Below are 23,850 nucleotides of genomic sequence, written 5' to 3'. Positions count from 1 at the left end.
ATAAATACTGTGGCTATGAGAACAGGTCAGAGGCTAGGAATCATGTGACGAGTAACTCACCACCTGATTTCCCAAAGCCTGTCCACCATCTACAAGGCACAAGGAGTGTGATGGAATACTCTCCACTTGCCTGGATGAGCGCAGCTCCAACAACACTCAAGAAGCTTGACACCATCCAGGACAAAGCAGCCCATTTGATTGGCACCCCTTCCACAAACATTCACCCCCTCCATCACCAACGAACAGTAACAGCAGTGCGTACCATCTACAAGATGCACTGCAAAAGTTCACCAAGGGTCCATAGGCAGCACCTTCCAAACCCACGACCTCTACCAACTAGAAGGACAAGGGCAGCGGACAGATGGGAACACCGCCACCTGGAAGTTCCCCTCCAAGCCACTCACCATCCTGACTTGGAAATATATTGCTGTTCCTTCATTGTCACTGGGTCAAAATCCTGGAACTCCCTCCCTAACAGCACCCCGTGGGTTTACCTATACCACAGGGACTGCAGCAGTTCAAGAAGGCAGCTCACCACAGCCTTCTCAGGGGCAACTAGGGATGGGCAATAAATGCTGGCCTAGCCAGTGAAGCCCACGTCATTTAAATGAATGGAAAAGAAATTGCTGCATCATTGGTGGCCATACCTTCAGTTGCCTAGGTCCCAAGCACTGGAATTCTCTCTCTACACCTCTCTACCTTGATTTCCTCCTTTGAGACACTCATTAAAACCGATCTCTTTGACCAAGCTTTTGGTCATGTGACCTTAATATCACCTTATGCTTTATGTGGCTCAGTGTCATACTTTGTTTGATATTGCTCCTGTGATGCACCTTGGGGTGCTTCTTTACATTAAAGGTGCTATATGAATATAATTAGTTGTTGTGTTGCGTAAGATTTTACAAATATATGGGTTGGCTGGCTGGACCAGCTGGTCTTTTCCTGTCATAAGATTTTGTATGTTCGCGTCCATAAATGCATCTGTTCCTTTTGTTGTCTCCCTATGCAGCCCTCCTTTATATAGCCTTTCCTTTTGCACACCCGCCCAACCAACATACACTGATTTTAATCCCCAAATACACCCACGTTGGCAATGTCCTGATCACAAACTCGAGTTGTCCAATGCTCATCTATGCGGCTTCCATCGTCGCTGGCCTTGCCAAACACCGCCAGCTAACTGGAGGCTAATAAAGGGACTCTCATAAAACAATGGTGTTACATCAAGTGTGTTACATTAGTACTTCTTATAGAGCTTTATATAAATTTCACCATTTAAGTCAAATTGCTGAGACTAATGGATCAGATTTATCCACCATTGAAGAAAAGGTGCCAATAAAAAATTTGTAACAGACGTCAAACAGAATAAACCAGAAAATAAAATAAGAATGTCCAAGTAGGATCTTGCTGTTGGGATTTCAGTGATCCATTTGCCAGGGCTTGGAAGCTGCAGGTTGACCACTCATATTGCGGGATCAAGGAAATAAATCGGTAGCACTAAAGCATTCAAGTTAAATCATGACAGGATGAGGGCACAGTTTCAATCTGGAAAAAGGCACATTTACATTTCCCATAGCATAATCAGCACATGGAATGACATTCCAAACAGGGTGATGGAGGCAACAACCCTGGTATCATTTAAAAAGAACAGTTGGAGGCTTTGATGAAACTATAGACTTGTCTCAGGATGGATGAGCTAAGATTGGCTGTTCTCTTTCTTTGTCTGAACAGATCAACTGTACATGATTTGCTGGGCATATTTGTAAAGTGGCCGTGTGATTTAGCGCACACATAACAAAATAATGTCATTTGTTGTCCCGTGCCACACATCAGTTTTTAACTTTGTGCCTTATAAAGTCCAGAGCCAGCACACTTTTTACCTGAAGCCAGATAGAAACAGACCAATTAATAAAGATCCCAAAACTTAAACCCAGGAAGCCTGATTAGGTGGGATTGTAGTATGCGGAGGTTGCACATCATTTAAAAGAATCAACACAAAGGTAGCCTTCATCTTCAATTAGCAGTCTTCACCCATCATAGTAATTCATCTCTATAGTGCAGAACCTAAGACGGAGAATTTAGTGGAAGCCAGAAATACAAGTTGACGTAGGAGCTGTAAGAAACTTTATCTCGCGTAATAATCAAACTTGGGCTGTAGTATTTGGGTGAACAAGGCCATTTTGAGAATTTAATAAAAAGATGGAGCACCCCCAAATTTTTTCAAAATTATGAATTCTAATAAATTAATGTAGTGTAGCAATTCTACAAAAACAAGTAGCTAGTCTAGGCATATAAATGAATATTGAAGGAGTTGGGCAAGAGGGAGAGACTTTTTTTTGAAGGGATCATTATATGGTAATGTTCTTCCTTCACTGCTCCGATGGCTGCAAGCTTCATTCTATAAGTATTGCTCAAATTTCTTTCTGGAAAAAAGGCACCAGCAGTCAGAACAAGGAATTTAAATGTACCCAAAAAGAAAATTATATTTTGTGTCAGGTCACACACAGATTGAAATTTTTGTTTGAAAAATGAGGAAGAGAAGACCTACAATAGGTAGTTAACACTTCTCATTTCTTCAGCTGTGTATATGCAAATGAATTGTGCCATGGCTTTTTAAGCTGTCAGAACAAGGTAACGTTCCATGCAGCTAAGTAACAATGAGGTCCATTCTGGAACTCATTCAGTCAGATACTGTATTGTAATGTTTTACTTCATGTTTCATTAAAATTAGAACTATGTAGGATGCCTTTGGTTTTGTCCATATAGAATACATGGAACTTTAGTTCCAATATCTACTGGAATTGTTATAAGGAGCTATAACTGACTCTAGTACCAGAAAATCCAATGTCTCAGGTTGAAGAATCAACAACCGAACACTGGAATGTTTTAACCTTGACCATGAGATAAGGTTGCCAGCTAGAATGTTGATGGGACAAAATTAGCAAAGCTCATTTGTTCTTCTGTCTTTTTTTTTGCTGGTCAGCATCGGTTAAACTTCTTTGAATGTGAATAGCCTTCATTTAAGGTAACTGATCTTACCTACAGCGTAATCTTGTCTGATTTGATTATAAAATGGGTTCAACCACTTTCCTTTTGCAGCATGTTTGATGTCGGAGGGCAACGAGACGAGCGCAGGAAATGGATTCAGTGTTTCAATGGTAAGATCTGGTAGTGAAGTATTTTACAGGGGCATATCCATGACAAGAAGAATACTATATCCGTTAGTTTGGGGACAGGAAGACGAGCAACAATCCAAGGAGGCAGAGTGCATGAGTTTTAATGTCGCTAGTTTTATGTCTGCTAGTTCATCTAGCTTGGTTTGGTAGGTTTCACCAGATATCAGTTGGGCTTTTGCCCAACACACTAATCCATCTGTTTGGAAATAAGAGATTGATGTAGACCCAGTTCATTTTGCTTGAATAAATCTTGAATAAACAAATTGATGGAGCTTGAAGAAACATGGCTGTTCCCAGCTCTAGAGTAATGGTTGTCAGTAAGCAGAATACCGCACCTAAAATCTGCAGCATTATGTTGTTGTCATTTATACAGTAAATAACATAGTAAATCCTGAAAGATGGGAGAATCCCCCCAGCATTCATGCCTCTGCAGGTTTCCACAGGACCTTGTACCAAAACTAGACGTGTTCATGGGTGGTCCAACACAGCCAAACCCAGTCCTGTTTTTATGTAATATTCACATCTCCACTTCCAGAAATATCATGGAGATTGCATTAGGGGTGAGAACGCTGGCTGATTTACACTGCTAACTCAACTGGCACTGACATCAATTTGAGTCCCCTACTGCTAAATCCAGCTAATACAACTCAAACTGGGTACTTAACCTGGGACCTGCTGGCTGAATAAATATGCTGAACCATTGGGAAACCTTATTACACAGGAAGTTGGACATATAAGAAATATGCCACAACTGCTATGTGTGTATTTTTTTTAAATGTTGCTTTGTAAGATTTGTTTAGTATGTTACGTTGCTTCAGAGGAAGTTGAAGTTATGCAATCAATGTTTTTGGAAGTCTAATCTGTGTTTACAGGCCCCACTGTTTCCATCAATGAACCCTATAAAATGAAACCAAATGAAGAGCAGTGAGAAGCAAGAACTTCCTGAAAGAGAGAGAAACCAGGTTTAGCAAGGGACAGATCAGAAAAAAAGATGGATACATGCAAGAGAGGAGCAAGCTGACAAAAAAATTTGGTAGAGAAGAAAGTGAGTGAATGTCAGCGAGTAGGTTGAACAGGAAAGGATTGGGACATGCATGATATTTACAAATAGAGACCTATAATGTACTGTGCACAAAATACATACATGTAGCTACTTCCATTGTAAACCATTTTAAATTCAGATATTGCAAAACCACAGATTTGACACAATTATCGACTATATATCAGTGCTAAGCTAGAGTCTGCCATGACAGCTCACCTGCTGTCAAGAGTGCCTATCTGAGATTGTCATGGATGAACCAGAATTTCCTTCATTTGAACGTTGGGCAGATAAAAGCCATCGTTTTCAGCCTTTACTAAAAGCTCCACTTCCTTCTCTCAGACACAATCACTTTTTAAATTCACTTGTGTGGATCAGTCGTCTGACATAAGCCACCAGGTGAGGAAGGCAGGCTTCCTTTCCTAAAGATAAAAGCAAAATACTGTAGATACTGGAAATCTGAAACAAAAACAAAAGTTGCTGGAAAAACTCAGCAGGCCTGACAGCATCTGTGGAGAGAAAGACAGAGTTAACATTTTGAGTTCATATGACTCTTCTTCAGAACTAAAGAGAAGTAAATATGTGGTGAAATATATACTGTTTTAAGGGGGGTGGAACAGGTGAAGCTGGAAAGAAGGCCAGCGATAGGTGGAGACAAAGAAGAGATTGTGAAAGATGTCATAAACTGAAGGTGAAAGGGGTGTTGATGGTGGTGATACTGGCTAAAGAAGGTGCTATTGGTGACATTAAGAGTAGAAAGCAGAATGAAGAAGTGACAGATGGCCCTAGTGGGGGTGGGGGGAGGGGACAGTGTGGGAGAAAAGATCAGAATAGGCTAAAAGGTGCGGATAAAACAATGAATGGAAATAAATTTTTTAAATAATAGAAATAGGTGGGGGGGGGGGAAATATATATATATATATATATATATATATAAAAATTTTAAAATAAATATTCGAAAAAGGGGTGAGGATGGAGGAGCAAGTTCATGATCTGAAGTTGTTGAACTCGATGTTAAGTCCAGAAGGCTGTAAAGTGCCTAATCTGAAGATAAGGTGCTGTTCCTCCAGTTTGCGTTGAGCTTCACTGGAACACTGCAGCAGGCCAAGGACAGACATGTGGGCATGAGAGCAGAGCGGTGTGTTGAAATGGCAAGCGACAGGAAGGCCTGGGTCAAGCTTGCGGACAGACCGAAGGTGTTCCGCAAAGCAGTCACCCAGTTTGCGTTTGGCGTCTCCAATGTTGTTGAGACCGCATTAGGAGCAGCGAATGCAGTAGATCAAATTGAGGGAAATGCAAGTGAAGAGCTGCTTCAGTTGAAAGGAGTGTTTTGGCCCTTGGACGGTGAGGAGGGGGGAAGTAAAGGGACAGGTGTTGCACCTTCTGCGATTGCATGGGAAGGTGCAGTGGGACAGGGTTGAGGCGTTAGGGGTGATGGAGGAATGGACCAGGGTGTCCCAGAGGGAATGGTCCCTACGGAATGCCTATGTGGGGGTTGAAGGGAAGGTGTGTTTGGTGATGGCATCATGTTGCAGTTGGCGGAAATGGCAGAGGATGATCCTTTGAATGCGGAGGCTGCTGGGGTGATAAGTGAGGACAAGGGGGACCCTATCATGGTTCTGATAGGGAGAGGAGGGTGTGAGGGCAGAGGCACGGGAGATGGGTCAGACATGGTTGAGGGCCCTGTCAACCACCGTGGGTGGGAAACCTCGGTTAAGAAGGAAGGAAGACATGTCAGAAGCACTGTTTTGGAAATGGGCATCATCGGAGCAGATGCAAGAGGGACGAAGGAACTGAGAGAATGGGATGGAGCCCTTACAGGAAGCAAGGTGTGAGGAGTTGTAATCGAGGTAGCTGTGGGAGTCGCCTTGTAATGAACATTAGTGGGACAGTCTATCACCAGAAACAGAGACAGGAAGGGAAGAGAAGTGTCAGTAATGGACCATGTGAAACTGATGGAGGGGTGGAAATTGGAAGTGAAATTAATAAATTTTTCCAGGTCCAGACGAGAGCATGAAGCAGCACCTAAACAGTCATCAATGTACCGGAGAAAGAGTCGTGGGAGGGGGCCTGAGTAGGACTGGAGCAAGGAGTGTTCCACATACCCCATAAAGAGACAGGCATAACTGGGGCCCATGCGGGTACCCATAGTCAGTGAGAGAACAAGTTCAGCCAGACGGAGGAGAGTAGTGGTGGTGGATGGGGATTGTCCGGGCCTCTGATCAAGGAAGAAGCAGAGAGCCCTCATCATCCTGGTGGGAATGGAGGTGTACCATTGGACAGCCCGCTTCTACCTCCCCAAAGTCCACAAACAGGACTGCCCCGGTAGACCGATCGTGTCAGCCTGTTCTTGCCCCACGGAACTCATTTCTTCCTGTCTTCACCCTGTTCTCTCTCCCCTTGTCCAGTCTCTTCCCACCTACATCCACGATTCCTCTGGTGCCCGATATCATGTCAACAATTTCCAGTTCCCTGGCCCCAACCACCTCCTCTTCACCATGGACATCCAATCCCTCTGCACCTCCATCCCTCACCAGGATGGTCTGAGGGCTCTCCGCTTCTTCCTTGAACAGAGGCCCGAACAATCCCCATCCGCCACCACCAAGCACCTCCATCTGGCTGAACTTGTTCTCTCACTGAACAATTTCTCCTTAAGCTCATCTCACTTCCTCCAAATAAAAGGTGTGGCTTTGGGTACCCACATGGGCCCCAGTTATGCCTGTCTCTTTATAGGGTATGTGGAACATTCCTTGTTCCAGTCTTACTCAGGCCCTCTCCCACAACTCTTTCCCCGGTACATCGATGACTGTTTCGGTGCCGCTTCATGCTCTCGTCTGGACCTGGAAAAATTTATTAATTTCACTTCCAATTTCCACCCCTCCATTACTTTCACATGGTCACTAACATTTCCCTTCCCTTCCTTGACCTCTCTGTCTCAATTTCTGGTGGTAGACTGACCACCAATATTCATTACAAGCCCACCGACTCCCACAGCTACCTCGACTACAACTTCCTTCGCCTCCGTCGCATCTGTTCCGATGATGCCACTTTTCAAAACAGTGCTTCTGACATATCTTCCTTCCTCCTTAACTGAGGTTTCCCATCCATGGTGGTTGACGGGGCCCTCAACCATGTCCGACCCATCTCCCGCACCTCTGCCCTCACACCTTCCTCTCCCTCCCAGAACCATGATAGGGTCCCCCTTGTCCTCACTTTTCACCCCACCAACCTCCGCATTCAAAGGATCATCCTCCGCCAACTCCAGCATGATGCCAACACCAAACACATCTTCCCTTCACCACCCCCCCCCCCCCCCCCCCCCCGACCATGTCGGCATTCCATAGGGGCAGTTCCCTCTGGAACACCCTGGTCCATTCCTCCATCACCCCCAACACCTCAACCTCCTCCCACGGCACCTTCCCATGCAATCGCAGAAGGTGCAACACCTGCCCCTTTACTTTCCCCCCTCCCCACCGTCCAAGGGCCCAAACATTCCTTTCAACTGAAACAGCGCTTCACTTGCACTTCCCTCAATTTGGTCTACTGCATTCGCTGCTCCCAATGCGGCCTCTTCTACATTGGAGAGACCAAACGCAGACTGGGTGACCGCTTTACGGAATACCTTCGGTCTGTCCACAAGCATGACCCAGACCTTCCTGTCGCTTGCCATTCCAACACACCACCCTGCTCTCATGCCCACGTGTCCGTCCTTGGCCTGCTGCAATGTTCCAGTGAAGCTCAACACAAACTGGAGGAACAGCACCTCATCTTCCAATTAGGTACTTCACAGTCTTCTGAACTTAACATCGAGTTCAACAACTTCAGATCATGAACTTTCTTTCGTCCTCACCCCTTTTTGATCCCCTTTTTTCAAATATTTATTTTTAAATTTTTATATATATTTTTTCCCACCTACTTCTATTATTATTTTTTAATTTATTTCCATTTATTGTTTTATCCCCACCTTCTAACCTATTCTGACCTTTTCTCCCACACCATGCCCTCCCCCCACCCCCCAGGGCCATCTGTCACTTGCTCATCCTGCTTTCTACTCTTAATGTCACCATTAGCCAGTCCTTTAATGTCCTTTAGCCAGTATCAACACCCCTTTCACCTTCAGTTTATGACATCTTTCACAATCTCTTCTTTGCCTCCACCTATCGCTGGCCTTCTTTCCAGCTTCACCTGTTCCAACCCCTTAAACAGTATATATTTCACCACATTTTTACTTCTCTTCAGTTCTGAAGAAGAGTCACATGGACTCAAAACGTTAACTGTGTCTTTCTCTCCACAGATGCCGTCAGATCTGCTGAGTTTTTCCAGCAATTTGTGTTTATGTTCCTTTCCTAAAGGCCTTTTGCAAATTTGGCATTCTGCTCATCATAGAATTGGACTTCAATTGCCATATTTTGTCCATCTGTCAAGATGGCTTATTTCCATCTTCATATTATCATCAATCTCTGCCTCTACCTACCACCACCAAAACCCTTATCCATTCCGCTGTCACCTCCAGACTTGGTTGCTCCGACATTGGCTGTGCTTGCTTCCCAACGTCCCACTCCATCGACTCCAACTCAGCAAAAATTCCGATATCCACATCCTGTCCACACAAAGTATTTTAGGCCATCTTCAATGATGAACATTAATTCCCTGTTTCCAGTGTATCACAAATATAATCCTCATCTGTATCGTAGATGTATGTATCCGCTTGTACCCCTCTTTCTCCTACAACCTCCTGAATTATTGCACCAGCTCCTTTGTCAGGACCCAGATCCTGCAGGACTTGGATTCTGGCCTTCTGTGCACCTGTCTCCAATCTATGGTGGGTAATGGAACCTTCAGTTGCATTGCTTTTATTCTGTACAATTTCGTCCCTGAGCCATTCAACCTCAGCCTCTATCTTAAAAGGTCTTGTCTTCTCAAACAGCTTTTAGTCACCTCTCCTTAAGGCACAGCACCCATTTCTTCCTATATGAAGTTCTTTGGGGAATTTCATCAGCCTTAATGGTGTTCTATAAAGACAGGCTGTGTTTGCTGCCAATGCCATGTATGTGTAGTTGTATGCGCGGCTACCATCATTATAAGAGGCAATGTGCAGCAGAGTGTATGCGTGGCCGCCATCTTTAATAGGAGGCAATATGTGACATGAGCCAGCTTATTTTGTTTCAAAAACTATTTCCCATGCATCAAAATAAAATGGCTGTCAGTACTTTACAAAATCATATTTAGTTCCGCAACATCATTAATTAATTGATCCTTATACTGAAGAGATTTGAGAATGTGACAAAATATGCAGACATTTTAAGGCAGGATTCTGCCCCTTCGCAAAACCGCTGGAATTAGTGAGCTCAGTACAACATTGCAACAGTTTTCTTTCCAATCTTGACTGAATCTTTCAGATCACTGAATATTCAGCAGCATATGTTCACAGTGCTTATAAATTGAGTGACAACAGAAATTATTAAAGTGAGTTGAAGCATCAGCGTTCAATAACGACTCTGGATTGTCCCTGTCACCCCTCGTAAAATTCTGTAACACTTTCTCCAAGTGTCAACAAAATGCTTGTGAGCTAGATATTCTGAGCAACCTGCCGACTAAATGATGTGTGGGATCCATGGAATTCACGAATTAAGAGCATATTGCAATGACCGAGTTAGAAAGCAAAATCAGTTGGCAGTGTGCTGGGTAAACTGATGTGTGCACGTCATTGGATTTCTATACATGCACGGATCAGCGTGCAGGTAGACTGGTTCCAGCCAGCCGTATTGCATCGGCAGGAGAAACAATGAGAAAGATAAACTCATCCTACCCTACTCCATCCCACATATTCTAGCATCCAAATATATCTTATATTCTTCTAATGTCTTTTATTCCATCAGAGATTATTCCAATTGGTCAGGCCACTAAACTTCCTCAAAACCTGTTTTAAATTTATCATTCACTAATTTACATTTGTCCCATTGGCTGGCTTTCATTGAAGTAATGCTCTCAGTTCAGCTCATCTGTTGCCTTCAATAATTTACATTATTAGTTGCCCTCTCCCACCTTTTATGATCACCTCTTCAGACTGTAGAACTGAAGTTTATACTTTAAATCATTTATGCTCTCTTCGCTCACCGCCATGAGTGTCATTTTTGAAATAATGCCAAATAAGAATGTGCTCACACCCCCAATGTGGCCTGACTAATGCATTATAAACCCTAAGCATAATTTGTACTCCATCGGCATGTATTCCATTATTCAGTTTGTTTATTTTTAATTACTACTTCATATTGTCTTGACTCTTTGAAAGGTCCCAGTGCCAGCTCTATTCCCTTCATTGTGCACTACTGATCATTCCTTCTCCCAGTGTTTGATATTATACATGTCACTTAAGTTATTTTTAATTTGTGTAACTAATCTTAATATTTATGCAAAATGTTAATACCAACCTCAATGCCAACTCCATGACTTGTGTATAGCCAGTGTCACATAAGCACGAAGTTACACTTTTCTGATTGCCTCAAATAACCATGTAGTTGGTTGAAATTTGTACAAGTAGAAAACATAATTGGTGGCCATATTGCTCCTTCACTGAATATACGTTTATCACTACAAATAATGTTTATGGCATAAATGCATATAATATTGAAAAATTTAGAAAACATCAAATGCACAGTGAGCAATAACCATAGATCTTACCATAGCCAACAACCGTTGCTTCCATGCTTCCTTCTCTCAACATTGTCTTCTGATATTTTTCAAGAGCTCCTATTTACATGTATTTCTGTCATGCTAATTCTGTACTCCTCAGTTTTACTTTTACGAGCTTCACGTTTATTTTCTTAGCTTCCTTTTGGGTGTCTGAACTGCAATCTTTAATCTCTCCTCACTTTGCCAAGATCTGTGGCATTCCATTGTCTCCACTTCTTGAAACTCAAAGACTTTTTTTCAAGTTACTGGAGAACTAAACTGCTGACTTAAAAGCTATTTTGCTTATCACACTGATAATATAACATGTTTTGGCAATATTAACGTTGCTTTCTGTTCTTTCTGAACACATCTATTACTAAACAATAAGCGCTTATTCTTGTTTCATACTGACTTGAATAAATGTGTCATACTATCTCATGCCATATAATAGAGTTGATTTCTTGACTTTTTCTAATTGATTTACCTCTGATCCTCTTTTTGTTTCTCAGATGTCACTGCTATCATATTTGTGGTGGCTAGCAGTAGCTACAACATGGTTATACGAGAAGATAATCAGACCAATCGCCTACAAGAAGCGCTCAATCTGTTCAAAAGCATCTGGAACAACAGGTAAATTTATAACTGTCACATTTATACTATTTTTACAAGGGTTAATCATTTCAATTGGATTATTGTTGATCTGTACCTCCACTTCATTTACCTGCACTTTTCTTTATTCTTTCAAAGGGCATGGGCGTCACTGGCTAGGCCAGCATTTGCCCATTATTAATTGCCCCCAAGAAGTTGGTGATGAGCCGCCTTCTTGAAACACTGCAGTCCTTCTGATGTAGGTACACGTACAATGCTGTTAGGAAGGGAGTTCCAGGATTTTGATCCAGCAGCAGGGTAGGAACGACAATATGTTTCCAAGTTTGGATGGTGTATGACTTGGAGAGGAACTTGCAGGTGGTGTTCCCATGTATCTGCTACCTTTGTCTTTCTAGGTGGTAGAGGTCATGGTTTTGGAAGATGCTGTCAAAGAGACCTTGGTGTGTTGCTGCAGTGCATCTTGTAGATGGGACACATTGCGTCATTGGTGGAGGAAGTGAATTTTTAAGGTGGTCGATGGACTGTCAATCAAGTGAGCTGCTTTGTCCTGGATGGTGCTGAGCTTCTTGTGTTATTGGAGATGCACTCATCCAGACAAGTTGAGAGTATTCCACCACACTCCTGACTTGTGCCTTATTGATGGTGGTCAGCCTTTGGTGAGTCAGGTGGTGAGTTACTTGCTGCAGAATTCCCAGCCTCTGACCTGCTCTTGTAGTCACAGTATTTATATGGCTGGTCCAGTTCAGTTTCTGGTCAATGGTAACCCCCAGGATGTGGATAGTGGGGGATTCAGCGATGCTAATGCTAATGGATGTCATGGGGAGATGGCTAGATTCTCTCTTGTTGGAGATGGTCATTGCCTCCCACTTACGAGGAGCGAATGTTCAAAGTCCAGTCCAGCCTGAATGTTGTCCAAGTCTTGCTGCATTTGGACATGGACTACTTCAATATCTGAGAAGTCGGTAATGATGCTGAACATTGTGCAATCATCAGCGACCATCCGCACTTCTGACTTATGATGGAAGGAAGGTCATTGATGAAGCAGCTGAAGATGTTTGGGCCTAGGACAGTACCCTGAGGAACTCCTGCAACAATGTTCTGGGACTGAGATGATTGACCTCCGACAGCCACAACCATCTTCCTTTGTACTAGGTATGACTCCAACTAGTGGAGAGCTGATTCCCATTGACTTAAATTTTGATAGGGCTCCTTGATGCCAAACTGGGTCAAATGTGGCCTTGATATCAATGGCAGTCACTCTCACCTCATCTCTCGAATTCTACTCTTTTGTCCATATTTGGACCAAGGCTGTGACGAGGTCAGGAACTGACTGGCCCTTGTGGAACCCAAACTGAGCATCAATGCGCAGGTTATTGCTGTGTAAGTGCTGCTTGTTAGCATTATCGCCGACACCATCCATCACTCTGCTGGTGATCAAGAGTAGAGTGATGGGGCAGTAAATAGCTAGGTTGGATCTGTCCTATTTTTTATCGACTGGACATACCTGAGCAATTTTCCACATTGCTGGGTAGATGCCAGTGTTGTAGCTGTACTGGTACAGCTTGGCTAGGGGCGTGGCTAGTTCTGGAGCACAAGTCTTCAGTACTACTGCCAGAATATTGTCAGGGCCCATAGCCTTTGCAGTATCCAGTGCCTTCGGTCATTTCTTGACATCATATAGAGTGAATCGAATTGACTAATGGCTGGCATCTGTGATGCTGGGGACTTCAGGAGGAGGCCGAGATGGATCATCCACCCAGCACTCCTGGCTGAAGATGGTTGCAGATGCCTCAGCCTAGTCTCTTGCCTGATGTGCTGGGCTCCTCCCATCATTTGAGATGGGGATTGTTGTGGAGCCGCCTCATCCAGTTAGTTGTTTAATTATCTACCACCATTCAAAACTGGATGTGACAGGACTGCCGTGTTCCTGGACCCAAACCAGGCAAGGACAGTGGATTTTCTTCCCTGAAGGACATTGGTGAACCAGATGGGTTTTTACAGCAATCAACAATGGTTTCATGATCACTATTACACTATGTTTATATTCCAGATTTTTTTTATTAATTGAATTTAAATTCCACCAGCTGCAGTGGTGGGATTTGAACCCATGTTCCCAGAGCATTAGCCTGGGCCTTTGGCTTATCTGTCCAGTGACATTATCACTATGTCACCGCTCCTTGTTTGTTCATGAGCCTCAGACCCTTACGTAACACCCAGTGTTATCAATCTCAATCTCAGTGTTAAAATTTCCAATTGACCCAGCACCACAGCCTTTCTTTTGGAGAGGAGTGAGGAAGAAGAAAGAGTTTGAGATTTTCAATACTCTCATGTTTTTAAAAAGTGCATCCTGATTGCACTCCTGATTGACCTAGCTGTAATTTTAAGATTATGCATTGAAAGCTACCTCCAAATTAAAATTGAATCAATGAAATTGTTTGCCATTTCATTGAATGAATGCCATTTGCTATATCTTTCAGTATCTCAGTAGAGGATGCTGAAGTGGAGATCCACAATTTACAAAGATCTCCTATTTACCTTTGCAGTGTGTTGCTGTTCCTTATTTAGTCTCTTGGAGACCGGTTGTTGTGGAGACCTTAATCTGCCATTGTGTCAATTGCAGTGGGAAAAACAGGCCCTAGAATCACAGAATTTTTACAGTGCAGAAGGAGGCCATTTGGCCCATTGTGTCTTCAAATGAGCATCATGACTTAGTGCCATTCTCCTGTTTTTTCCCTGTACCCTTGCACATTGTTTCTATTCAAATAATCATCTAATGTCCTCTTGAATGCCTCGATTGAACCTGCCTCCACCACACTTCCAGGCAGTGCATTCCAGACTCGAATCACTCGCTGTGTGAAAAAGATTTTTCTGTCATCACGTTTGCTTCTTTTGCAAATCACTTGAAATCTGTACCCTCTCATTCTTGATCCCTTGACAAACTGGAACACTTTCCCCCTTTCTACTCTATCCAGCCCCCTCATGATTTTGAACACCTATCAAATGTCCTTTTAGCCTTCTCTCTAAGGAGAACTGTCCCAGCCTCTCCAAACTATCTTCATAACTCAAGTTTCTCATCCTGGAATCATTTCATCAGATGCACAATTCCACATCCCTTACTTTGGCAGGTGCTAGCAATACATGAGTACTCTATAGTTGCCACTGTGGCAAAACTCCAGTTTTTTTTTACATGATTTATGGACTAAGCTGGGTAGTTTGATGAAGTTGCCATCCACTGGAACTTATTTTGTGAAATTGACTCCTGTTCTTTTGGCTGTGCATAAACAATGTCAAAGCCAGTCAAATCAATACCATCGATGCTAACAGACATAAGTATCTGTGAAAATGGCAAGACAGCAAGGTGCATCACAACTTATTAATTGGTGGCATAATTTATTCAGGGTAGTGTTAGCATTGGCAATTGTCAGTCACTACAGGTGATCATCAAATGTTTAACTGGAGAGGTGATAAGGGGTGGGTACTGGTGGTAAAACGGTTTCATGAAATTGGCAGTAAAGGTGAAGCAATCCTGAGCTGCTTGAATTACAAGAAATGGGAGAATGATTGATACTGCAAGTCTGCAATAAAACCCAAACTTGTAGATCAGCCAAATTCGGCATACATGTTAAAAATTGTTCTTTTTATGTGGGATATTGGTCACTGAATGAAGCTTCTTTTTGAATCTAGGTGGCTGCGGACCATTTCTGTAATTCTCTTCCTAAATAAACAGGATTTGCTGGCAGAGAAGGTGTTGGCAGGAAAATCTAAAATCGAGGACTACTTTCCTGAGTTTGCTCGTTACACTACACCTGATGATGGTGAGCACTTTTACTTTAAAAGATGTTTCTTGTGTCAATTCCAGTCCCTTGTCCAGGAGTGATGTGCAGACTTATGATTTTCCACACATGGGATTCATTTCCAGCAGCACTAAATAGAAGCCAGGAGCTTCCCTACATGAAGAATGCAGGCCAAGTTACCTATGCTCTAACTCAGGGTTGGTACTGTATTAGTGGCAAGGCATGGAAAAGAATAAGATTACTTACAGTTTGTCCCTTCTTCCCGCTCCCCAAAGAGAAATAAAACAAGATGTGGATTTAAAAACTTTTTTTTTTGTCTCACCCTTCTCCTCACCCTCCCCTTTTTCTTATAGTGCTGTTAACAAGCTGATTTAAGTTATTGAACCACATGGACATAAAACAATTTTGATTAACTCTAGTTTCAGTGAGATATGCTTAATATTCATTGTACTTTTTCTGACCATCAGAAATTTCAACTGAAAATCATTTTGTTCTGAATTCAAAGAGAATAATGTTCCTTTCAACCAGAGCTGCCATTTTGTGGAGGCTAAGATTTTTTCCTGTAAAAGCTATGTATCGGCAAGGGATCTGATATACGTTTGTTTAAAATAAGTACAGAGAGTAGGCAGCAGTGGGGTTAAGAATGCAAACTCTCACCTCACCAGGCAGTTTGCAAACTTAAGCCATGTGTTTTTCTAAACCTCACTGTTTAGAATGAATAGTTCCTAAGGAAGGTTGGGTGACTTACTTTGAACCTAGTAACTCTAAGGCTACTGTGACATGATTCTAATATGCTACTACACCAGTAGGTGACAGTGTTGCACCATGTATACTTATTTAAGTTTTATTTCTTACGTGAGAGAAATACGCACAATGTAAATACCCACTCTGTTTCCAGTATACTAGCAGCCCAGTTCAGACATATTGGGGTAATTTTGATTTTGAGCGATAGTCTGTAATGGGTAATATTGAATTAGCTGCCTATTATGCATCTCCTGGTTATATATTTCCCCTAATTTTGATTTCCACTAATGTGCAGCTGACTTGAAACTGGCTTCTGTATTCATCGTCCTAACTCATTTCTTAAATTTCTAAACCTTGTGCCAAAGTGTATACATTATCTATATTTTCTCTGTTACTATAGCCCTTTTTGCTAACTATCCAAAGATGTTCTTAAATATAACTGAACTGCTTGGAATAGTTACCAATCCTACATGCTTAGTTATTTTAGATGGCCAATCACAAACAGCCCCATAATATACTGAATGGAATAACTTGCCCCATTGACCAGTTCTAAACATGTGTTTCCATAAGCACATCCCTACCCAAGGAAATTAGTAAAATTCAATCAAATACTTCTTCACTAAAGAAGTAAGCTCACTGAAGTAGGCTATATCTCTGCCTTGTCCTGAGGTGTATAAATCAGCCATCCTATTTTCATTCTGTGGAAACAGCTAACTGATCCAAATTTCTAACCCTCCACCTTGTGCAACATTTGAAGAATCTAATAAATAATTTATTATAGACTAAAAATATTTCACTTTTGTCACACTGCTATTCAGTCTCCCACGGTGTTGCCAGACCCAAGTGAAGTTGCGTTTGGAGGCTGGGGGATAATTGAAGTCAATGTTCAGTCCCCTATTTAGAAATCATGCATGTGTCCTTATTTTTATACTTGAGTTTTATTATGTATTGTACTTAAAAGTTGTTTGGAGCAAAAGAATTTCTCCTGTACGAGCTAAACAATGTAATACTAAGGTGCTGTAGTACGACCAGTAGCAAGGAGGGTAATTATATTGGCCCTAACTTCTGAGCTCCCCAGTGTCAAATTTGGGGGTACCCCAAAGATGCACTGGGGAATCCCTCTGGGAAGTTCCCAGGTAAGGGTTTGCACGGCAATTGCCCAGAAGTGCTCACTTCCTCTGGACAATTGCACTGCGCTGGGAACCATCTGAAAATTCGCTAACTTCAGATAGTTCCACTGGGATTGTACCAATAGTTAATCAGAAAAAGTTAGAAGAATTAAAACCTATTCTAACTTCTGAATAACTATTGTAAAGACCCAGACCAACCCTAGGGGACTCCCTCTGACCTCCGACACACCTCAACCCCCCCCACCCAACGCCCCACCCCCCCGCCGGACCTCTGACACCCCCAATGCACTGATCTCCGATAACCCCCAAACCCCTGAACTCCAACACCCCCCAAAATCCCTTGACCTCTGACACCCTCCCACCTTCCGACTGAGCCCCCCCACAATCTCCAACATCCCCCTGACAACCGACACCTCTCCAAACCCTCCTTGACGTCCGACCGAGCCCCCGGCATCCCCACCAAACCCCCCCGACCTCTGACAGCCCCCCAACCCCCCTGACCTCTGGCACCCCCATCCTCCCTGACCTCCGACACCTCCCAGCTCCGATACTCCCCAACCCCCCCGAACTGCAACACCCCTCCCACTCCTCCGACACCCCTCTCACCCCACGCAGCTCCGACAATCCCAAACCCCAAACCTCCCACTGCCCCAACCTCCCACCATCCCCGCCACTCCCCCTCCAACACCACCCCGACCTCCGACTGTCCCCTCCACCCCCTCCAACTGTCCCCTCCACCTCCATGACTTCCGACCGACCCACCCACCCCCCGACCTCCTACACTACCCACTCCTCCAACAACCCCCACCCCCCTGGACCTCCGACCGACCCCATCCAGACAGCCCCTACAAACCCTATGCACTTAGCCTAGACGCTTATCTTCTCCCTGTCCTGGCCAATTTCCCTACCCCTTTAAACTTTCTGGGGCCTCCTTGAATATGCTGGAGCTGCACTTGAGGCCTGCAAGGAGTCTTTCGATGCAGGCCCCAAGCAGCTCTGGCGAACGGAAGCAGCAATGTAATTTTCAATACCAGGTGAGTAGGTATTTATATCTTCTAATTTCTGCAGGCCTGCACTTTCCGACACTAGTCGGAGGTTACGGCCCCTTGTGACAGCTGGCAGCTTTCATTTTTGTGGGTCACATGCAGCAGAGCTTTTATGGCCCATCTAGCCTTCAAAAGCTACTTGCATTTATACAAGCCTTGGTTTGGAGTGGTGGTGGAAGAACAGGGAGAGTGGTACACTTAGATTGTGGGTCACTTCAACATCGCTCTTCTGGAACACCACCCAAAATTTAAAAATAGCTTTAGCAGTCTGCTCTGTTTCATTGGAAACCAGGTTCTTAAAACCTAAGCTGCCATTAAGCATGCACTTTAATTACTGATACTGTGTAGGTAAATGTTGCAAAGTTTTGATACAAGTAGAATAGCCTACCTTAGTAACATTTGGGGTGATTAAAACTGGAAGTATCAAAACCTGTTGCCTGTGTGAGTCATGCAGATTTGTCGATCACATGGGGGTTACCTCCAAATTCCAGAAATACTGTGTGTTTTGTAGTGATATTTAACTTCTCACTTCAAAAAGAAATAATACAACCAGGTTTAGTTGGTACAGAAGTCTAAATTCTTTTTATTAGCATAATTTCTTTTTACCTTATTTATAACAGCATCACCAGAGCCTGATGAAGATCCGAGGGTCACAAGGGCCAAGTACTTCATCAGAGATGAGTTCCTGGTAAGTATACCTGCAGTTATGTTTTTGAGCCCTGGAATTGTTTTTTATTCATGCAGGGAGTGCAGATGTCACTGGCAAGGTCATCATTTATTGCCATCCCTAATTGCAGCAAGAATTTATATAGCAGCTTTAATGTAATAAAACATCCCAAGATGCTTAACAGGAGTATTATAAAGCAAAATTAGATACCGAGCCTCATAAGATGATGATGATAGGGTAGGTGACCAAAAGCTTTGTCAAAGAAGTAGGTTTTAAAGTTGCTCTTAAAGGAAGAAACAGAGAGTTGGATGGGTTTAGGGTGGGAATTCCAGAGCTTAGGGTCTAGGCAGCTGAAGGCACAGGCACCAGTGGCAGAGCATTTAAAATCAGGAATGCTCAAGAGGCCAGAATTAGGTGAACGCTGATAATTTCTCTTGAGAAGCTGGATGTTAGCCTTCGCCTTGAAGTGCTGCAGTCCATATGGTGTAGTTATATCACTGTGCTATTACGGAAGGAATTCCAGAATTTTAGTTCAGCGACAGTGAAGGAATGCCAATATATTTCCAAGCCAAGGTGGTGTGTGACTTGGGGATCATGCAGTGGTGGTGTTCCCATGCAGTGGTGGTGTTCCCATGCATCTGCTGCCCTTGTTCTAGTTTTTAGAGGTTGCGGGTTTGGAAGATGTTGTCAGTGGAGCCTTGGCAAGTTTCTGCATTGTATCTTGTAAACCTTACCCTGCGTGCTAGTAGTGGAGAGAGTGAATGTTTAGGGTGGTGGATGGAATGCCAGTCAAATGTGCAGTGTAATTTTTATAATTATGATCAAATTTAAGGTTTGTGTCCTCATGATTAAAGCCCTTAATGAGTACCATTCTCTTTACATTTGTAACCTACTCCAGCCCTACAACTACCCTATTTTTCCCCACTTTCCATTCTTCTGAATCCGCCCTCTCATATATCTCCATTCCATCATTGGGCACCATGCTTTGCAATTACTTTCCTAAATCTCGCCACCTCCTCCATTTAAAATACGCTTCAATCAAGATTTTAGTCACCCCTCCTAACATCATCATCTTTGTTTTGGCCTCCTTAATTTGTTGATATCTCTGTCAAGTGCATTTGGAACAATTTTCTGTGTTAAAGGTGGCTAGTAAATGCGAGTTGTTACCTATATAAAAACACAATGGAATGGTAACTAACACTATCTTAATGGTTTGAAATAAATATGAGGATACCCTGTGTTGTTCCTTCCACACAGAATAGCAAGGCTGATCCCCAGAGTCGAAAGAATGGGCAATGAGAAACAGCTTGATGAACTAGGAATCTTCATCTACAGATGGGTGCACAATGCTTGTTGGAGGAGATTGCAAGGCCATAGAGGCATTTATAGATGAAGACAAGTGCTGTGAATTAAATGCATCAAGACAGAGTTCAGTGAGAAAAGGGCAATGGGTGAACAAATTATAGTGTGAGAGATGGAATGTTTACTGTTTTGTGTAAGTTGGAGTCAAAAGATGAGAAAACAAGGAGAGCATTAGACCTGGAGATCACAAAGGCATGAATAAAGAATTCATTGCTGGATAGGTTGATGTAGAAACAGGCAATGATTTAGAGGTGGAAGTAAATGCCCTTGGTAACTATCTGCACAAGTCATGCTCAAAATGACGGTTTTACTTGTTTAAATTCCACAATGAACAGATCGTCATCAAAGCAGGGGATGAAACTCTGGAACCCCATCTGTTGAAACGTTTGGCACCTTAGCCACAACCATGCTGCTTGAGGGGTGCTTCCCTAGCCCTTACTGATTGATTTTAGCCTTTCTACACACATCTCAAATTAAGTCTTGGGTCAACATACAAGTCTTGGATTGTTTGTTCACCAGCAGCTGACACAGATGATGATAGCTCAACATTCTGCTGCCGTTTGAGATCACTTCCGCTGTATGAATTTTACAGTGCAAACATTAAAACAGTTCCAACAATCCATTTCAATTGCCCTTTGCAGTTGAAGGCAAACTAGAAAATTTTATGAAAAGCTTTCTTCAGAGTATTTAAGGACAATTTCTAAACTTTCTTTAAAATGGCAGCTCCTACTACACGTGTGGTTGGCCAGATGCCTGCTCATTAAAAGGACTTTTCAGATGATGCTCAGCCCCTAGGTTCGGAAAACTAGAAAAGAACAACCAAAAAGCCCAAAAGGTGGATGTTTCCTATCTACTGAGTATTTTAATATGCAATCCTTAATTTCCATTGTAAGTGGATGAATAGAAAAATAGATAAAGAAATTAATAGGCATTAGACTATGTGAGGTGTTCTGTGGGCAGAGCTTCCCACAAATATTGATGCACTTCTGGATACCCCATTTCATACCTTCTAAAACAAAATAAATGCACTGCCAAAAGTGAAACAGTACTAAGTTTACAGAAAATACATTTAACACAAAAATAAAACAAAACAAAAAATGTTATTGTCCATATTTTACTCGTACCTCATTATTGACCTGGAGCAAAGGAAATTTCAAAATCCACTGTTGGAGCCCAGTTTAAAAATAAATGGCTTAAAGGGATCTGTGGGATTGTACTAGTGAAAAGCACAGCAATATGTATTTCTAAAAAGGCTACAGTATAGTGAAATATTTACCTACAGCACAAAGATGTTTACCAAGAAAATCAAAGAATGGTTATTTTATACCACTGGTGTTTGTAGCAAATTGTCTTTGCAAAAATACCTTGTTGCAGTTTATCTGAGCTGTCTTAAACTTGTATACATTGTCTTACAGAGAATCAGCACAGCAAGCGGTGATGGAAGGCACTACTGCTACCCTCATTTCACATGTGCAGTGGATACCGAGAATATCCGCAGGGTGTTTAATGACTGTCGGGACATTATTCAACGTATGCACCTTCGTCAGTATGAGTTATTGTGATGGAGAGCACTTGTCTTTGTGTCTTGGACTCTTTATTCCTCATTTAACTTGCCCACACAGGGTGGAAGAGAACTGGTGCGGTCTCTCTCCGAATGCACCCCTCCACTTTTCTCCCTGCTGGACAACAGCAGAACTTCTTGCTTGCCTCTGTCCCCCGGACAGTGTGAGATGGCATCACCTAAATGGCCATTTCTGTGTGGGTTTCCCTACTACTTTAACAAAATTGAAAAACAAAAAAACGCCATGAACAAGGAGTACTTGAAGGATTTAAAAAAGACTCAAACAAAAACCCACACACAATTGGGAAAAATCTGTTCCAGGGTAATCGACGCTGTTGTGGGCTCATAATATCGATCCTGTATCCATTCACAGCAACAGAAAATGCGAAGGTGCCAAGTCCACGCTGAAGACTAGACCTCCTCTGTGATGTTATCCAGGCCTGACAAGGTGTGGAATGGAGATGCTGAATTCCTGCAGATCTGAACAGTGCAAAAAATAGAGAGAAATCTGATAAAGCCCCACTGCTTTTTAGAGGGGAGTTTTTAAAAAAAAAAATAAAGTCTGGCAGTCCTTGGACCTAGAGCGTGATGAACTGCTTTTGGCCTGTGATTGTAGAAAGAATTAACCACACACTGTTTTAGTTCTCCACAGATGAACCTTTCAGCTTTGTTCATTAACTGGACTTTGGTCCAATTATTTCTGTTTCCTATCTCTTCTGGTTTCCCCTCTTCCCTTCCCCTTCATTCCTCTTCTCTTCCCTCCATTTTTGTTTATTTTACTTCTGGATTATTATTCTTGTACAGACTGTAAAATGTATTATTTTGTACAACTTTATTGAAAATAACTTGTAGAAGATCTTTGTGCCTTGATTATGGCTGTACCTGTAAAATGAGCTAAGATGTAAGTATGTTTGATTGCGCTGTACAGCTTTGTCAGCCCTATCTGCAGCACTAGCTCAAGGTAGGGAATTTATCTGTAGTTTAGTTTTTTTTTCTGGTTTATAAAGAAGGAAAAATGCTGTTTAGTATATAAAAAAAAAGTACAAAATTGTGCAAATTAACCACTTAAGAAGTGAGGTCTTTAACAAGTGACCAGACATTGCAGCATCATTTGCTTTTTTTAATTTTAGCTTTAACTCATTTCAGTCTATCCAAATGCAAACATGGCTTGTTTCTACATAAACCAAATTTTGCTACAAATTATAAATGTTAGTCTTTGGTCATTCATAGTCCTTTTAAAAAAAATAGTTTTTTTTTAATGTAGGCATTGTGTGAATATGGTGATCATCAGTAGATCTGGCTCCTCTGGTCCAACCAACAGCAGGTGTACTATGTTGGTATAGTTAATACAAAGCAAGGTGTAACCCCTTGTATTTGGCCTCAGAATTCCAGTTGCAAATGACATTTTTATTTCTCTTTTAATAAAGAGATACCTTAGAAAATTTTGTTTATATATTAACTATACAGTAGCATCAAGTGAAGACGTGTGGATTTTTTCTTAAACTTGAATAATTTATGCAAATTATATGCTCAGAACAAGTTGTGGTACAGTACAAAAAGCAAAAATCACTGTAGCAATAAGAAAGCATGTAATTTTAGTAACTACTACACTGCTTTATATTTTATACCTAGGTGTTTTATGTCTCTGTGAGTATGTTACTTTTTCATGTGTCTTAAGATTACCTGTACAATTTGTACAAAGTCTAAAATTACAGTTGTAATAACAGATCTAGTACAGTGTTAGCCTATATTACTCACCTCCCCCTCCCAACCTGTCTTCTCTCCTCTTTCCCCCCCCCCCACTCCCCCAGTTTATTTCAGCACGCAATTAGTACTATGCACTACTAAATCTGTTACTCGTCGCAGAAGGTATATAAAGCACGGTTGTGATTCTGTTTCAGTGAAGATATGGACATGTCTGATGAAACAATGTTAAGTAAATGGGAACCGCTGAGATAAAGAGTAGGTGATTTAACATTTGAGTGAAGTACAGAGCTACACAATCTAGAAGTTTTAAATTTGCAACTTTTCTGATGACCAATACATTCCAAAT

At 42.3% G+C, this 23,850-nt stretch overlaps 1 protein-coding gene across 3 annotated transcripts in view; it reads left to right on the top strand.

The window, feature by feature from the left end:
* Positions 1-23,525, top strand: part of gnas (GNAS complex locus) — a 357,713-nt gene extending 334,188 nt beyond the window's left edge. For all 3 annotated transcript variants that reach the window (XM_078555457.1, XM_078555458.1, XM_078555459.1), the window contains exons 8-12: positions 3,097-3,155; positions 11,394-11,514; positions 15,178-15,308; positions 18,828-18,895; positions 21,652-23,525. In XM_078555457.1, the coding sequence (XP_078411583.1) occupies positions 3,097-3,155; positions 11,394-11,514; positions 15,178-15,308; positions 18,828-18,895; positions 21,652-21,798 (526 nt within the window). In that variant the 3' untranslated portion in view covers positions 21,799-23,525. The remainder of the gene's footprint in view (positions 1-3,096; positions 3,156-11,393; positions 11,515-15,177; positions 15,309-18,827; positions 18,896-21,651) is intronic.
* Positions 23,526-23,850: the final 325 nt, after the last annotated feature.

Source organism: Cetorhinus maximus, chromosome 13, assembly GCF_964194155.1.
Source record: "Cetorhinus maximus chromosome 13, sCetMax3.hap1.1, whole genome shotgun sequence".
Taxonomy (NCBI): domain Eukaryota; kingdom Metazoa; phylum Chordata; class Chondrichthyes; order Lamniformes; family Cetorhinidae; genus Cetorhinus; species Cetorhinus maximus.
Note: the sequence above shows the minus strand (reverse complement) of the source record. Positions and strands in the feature narration are given on the sequence as shown.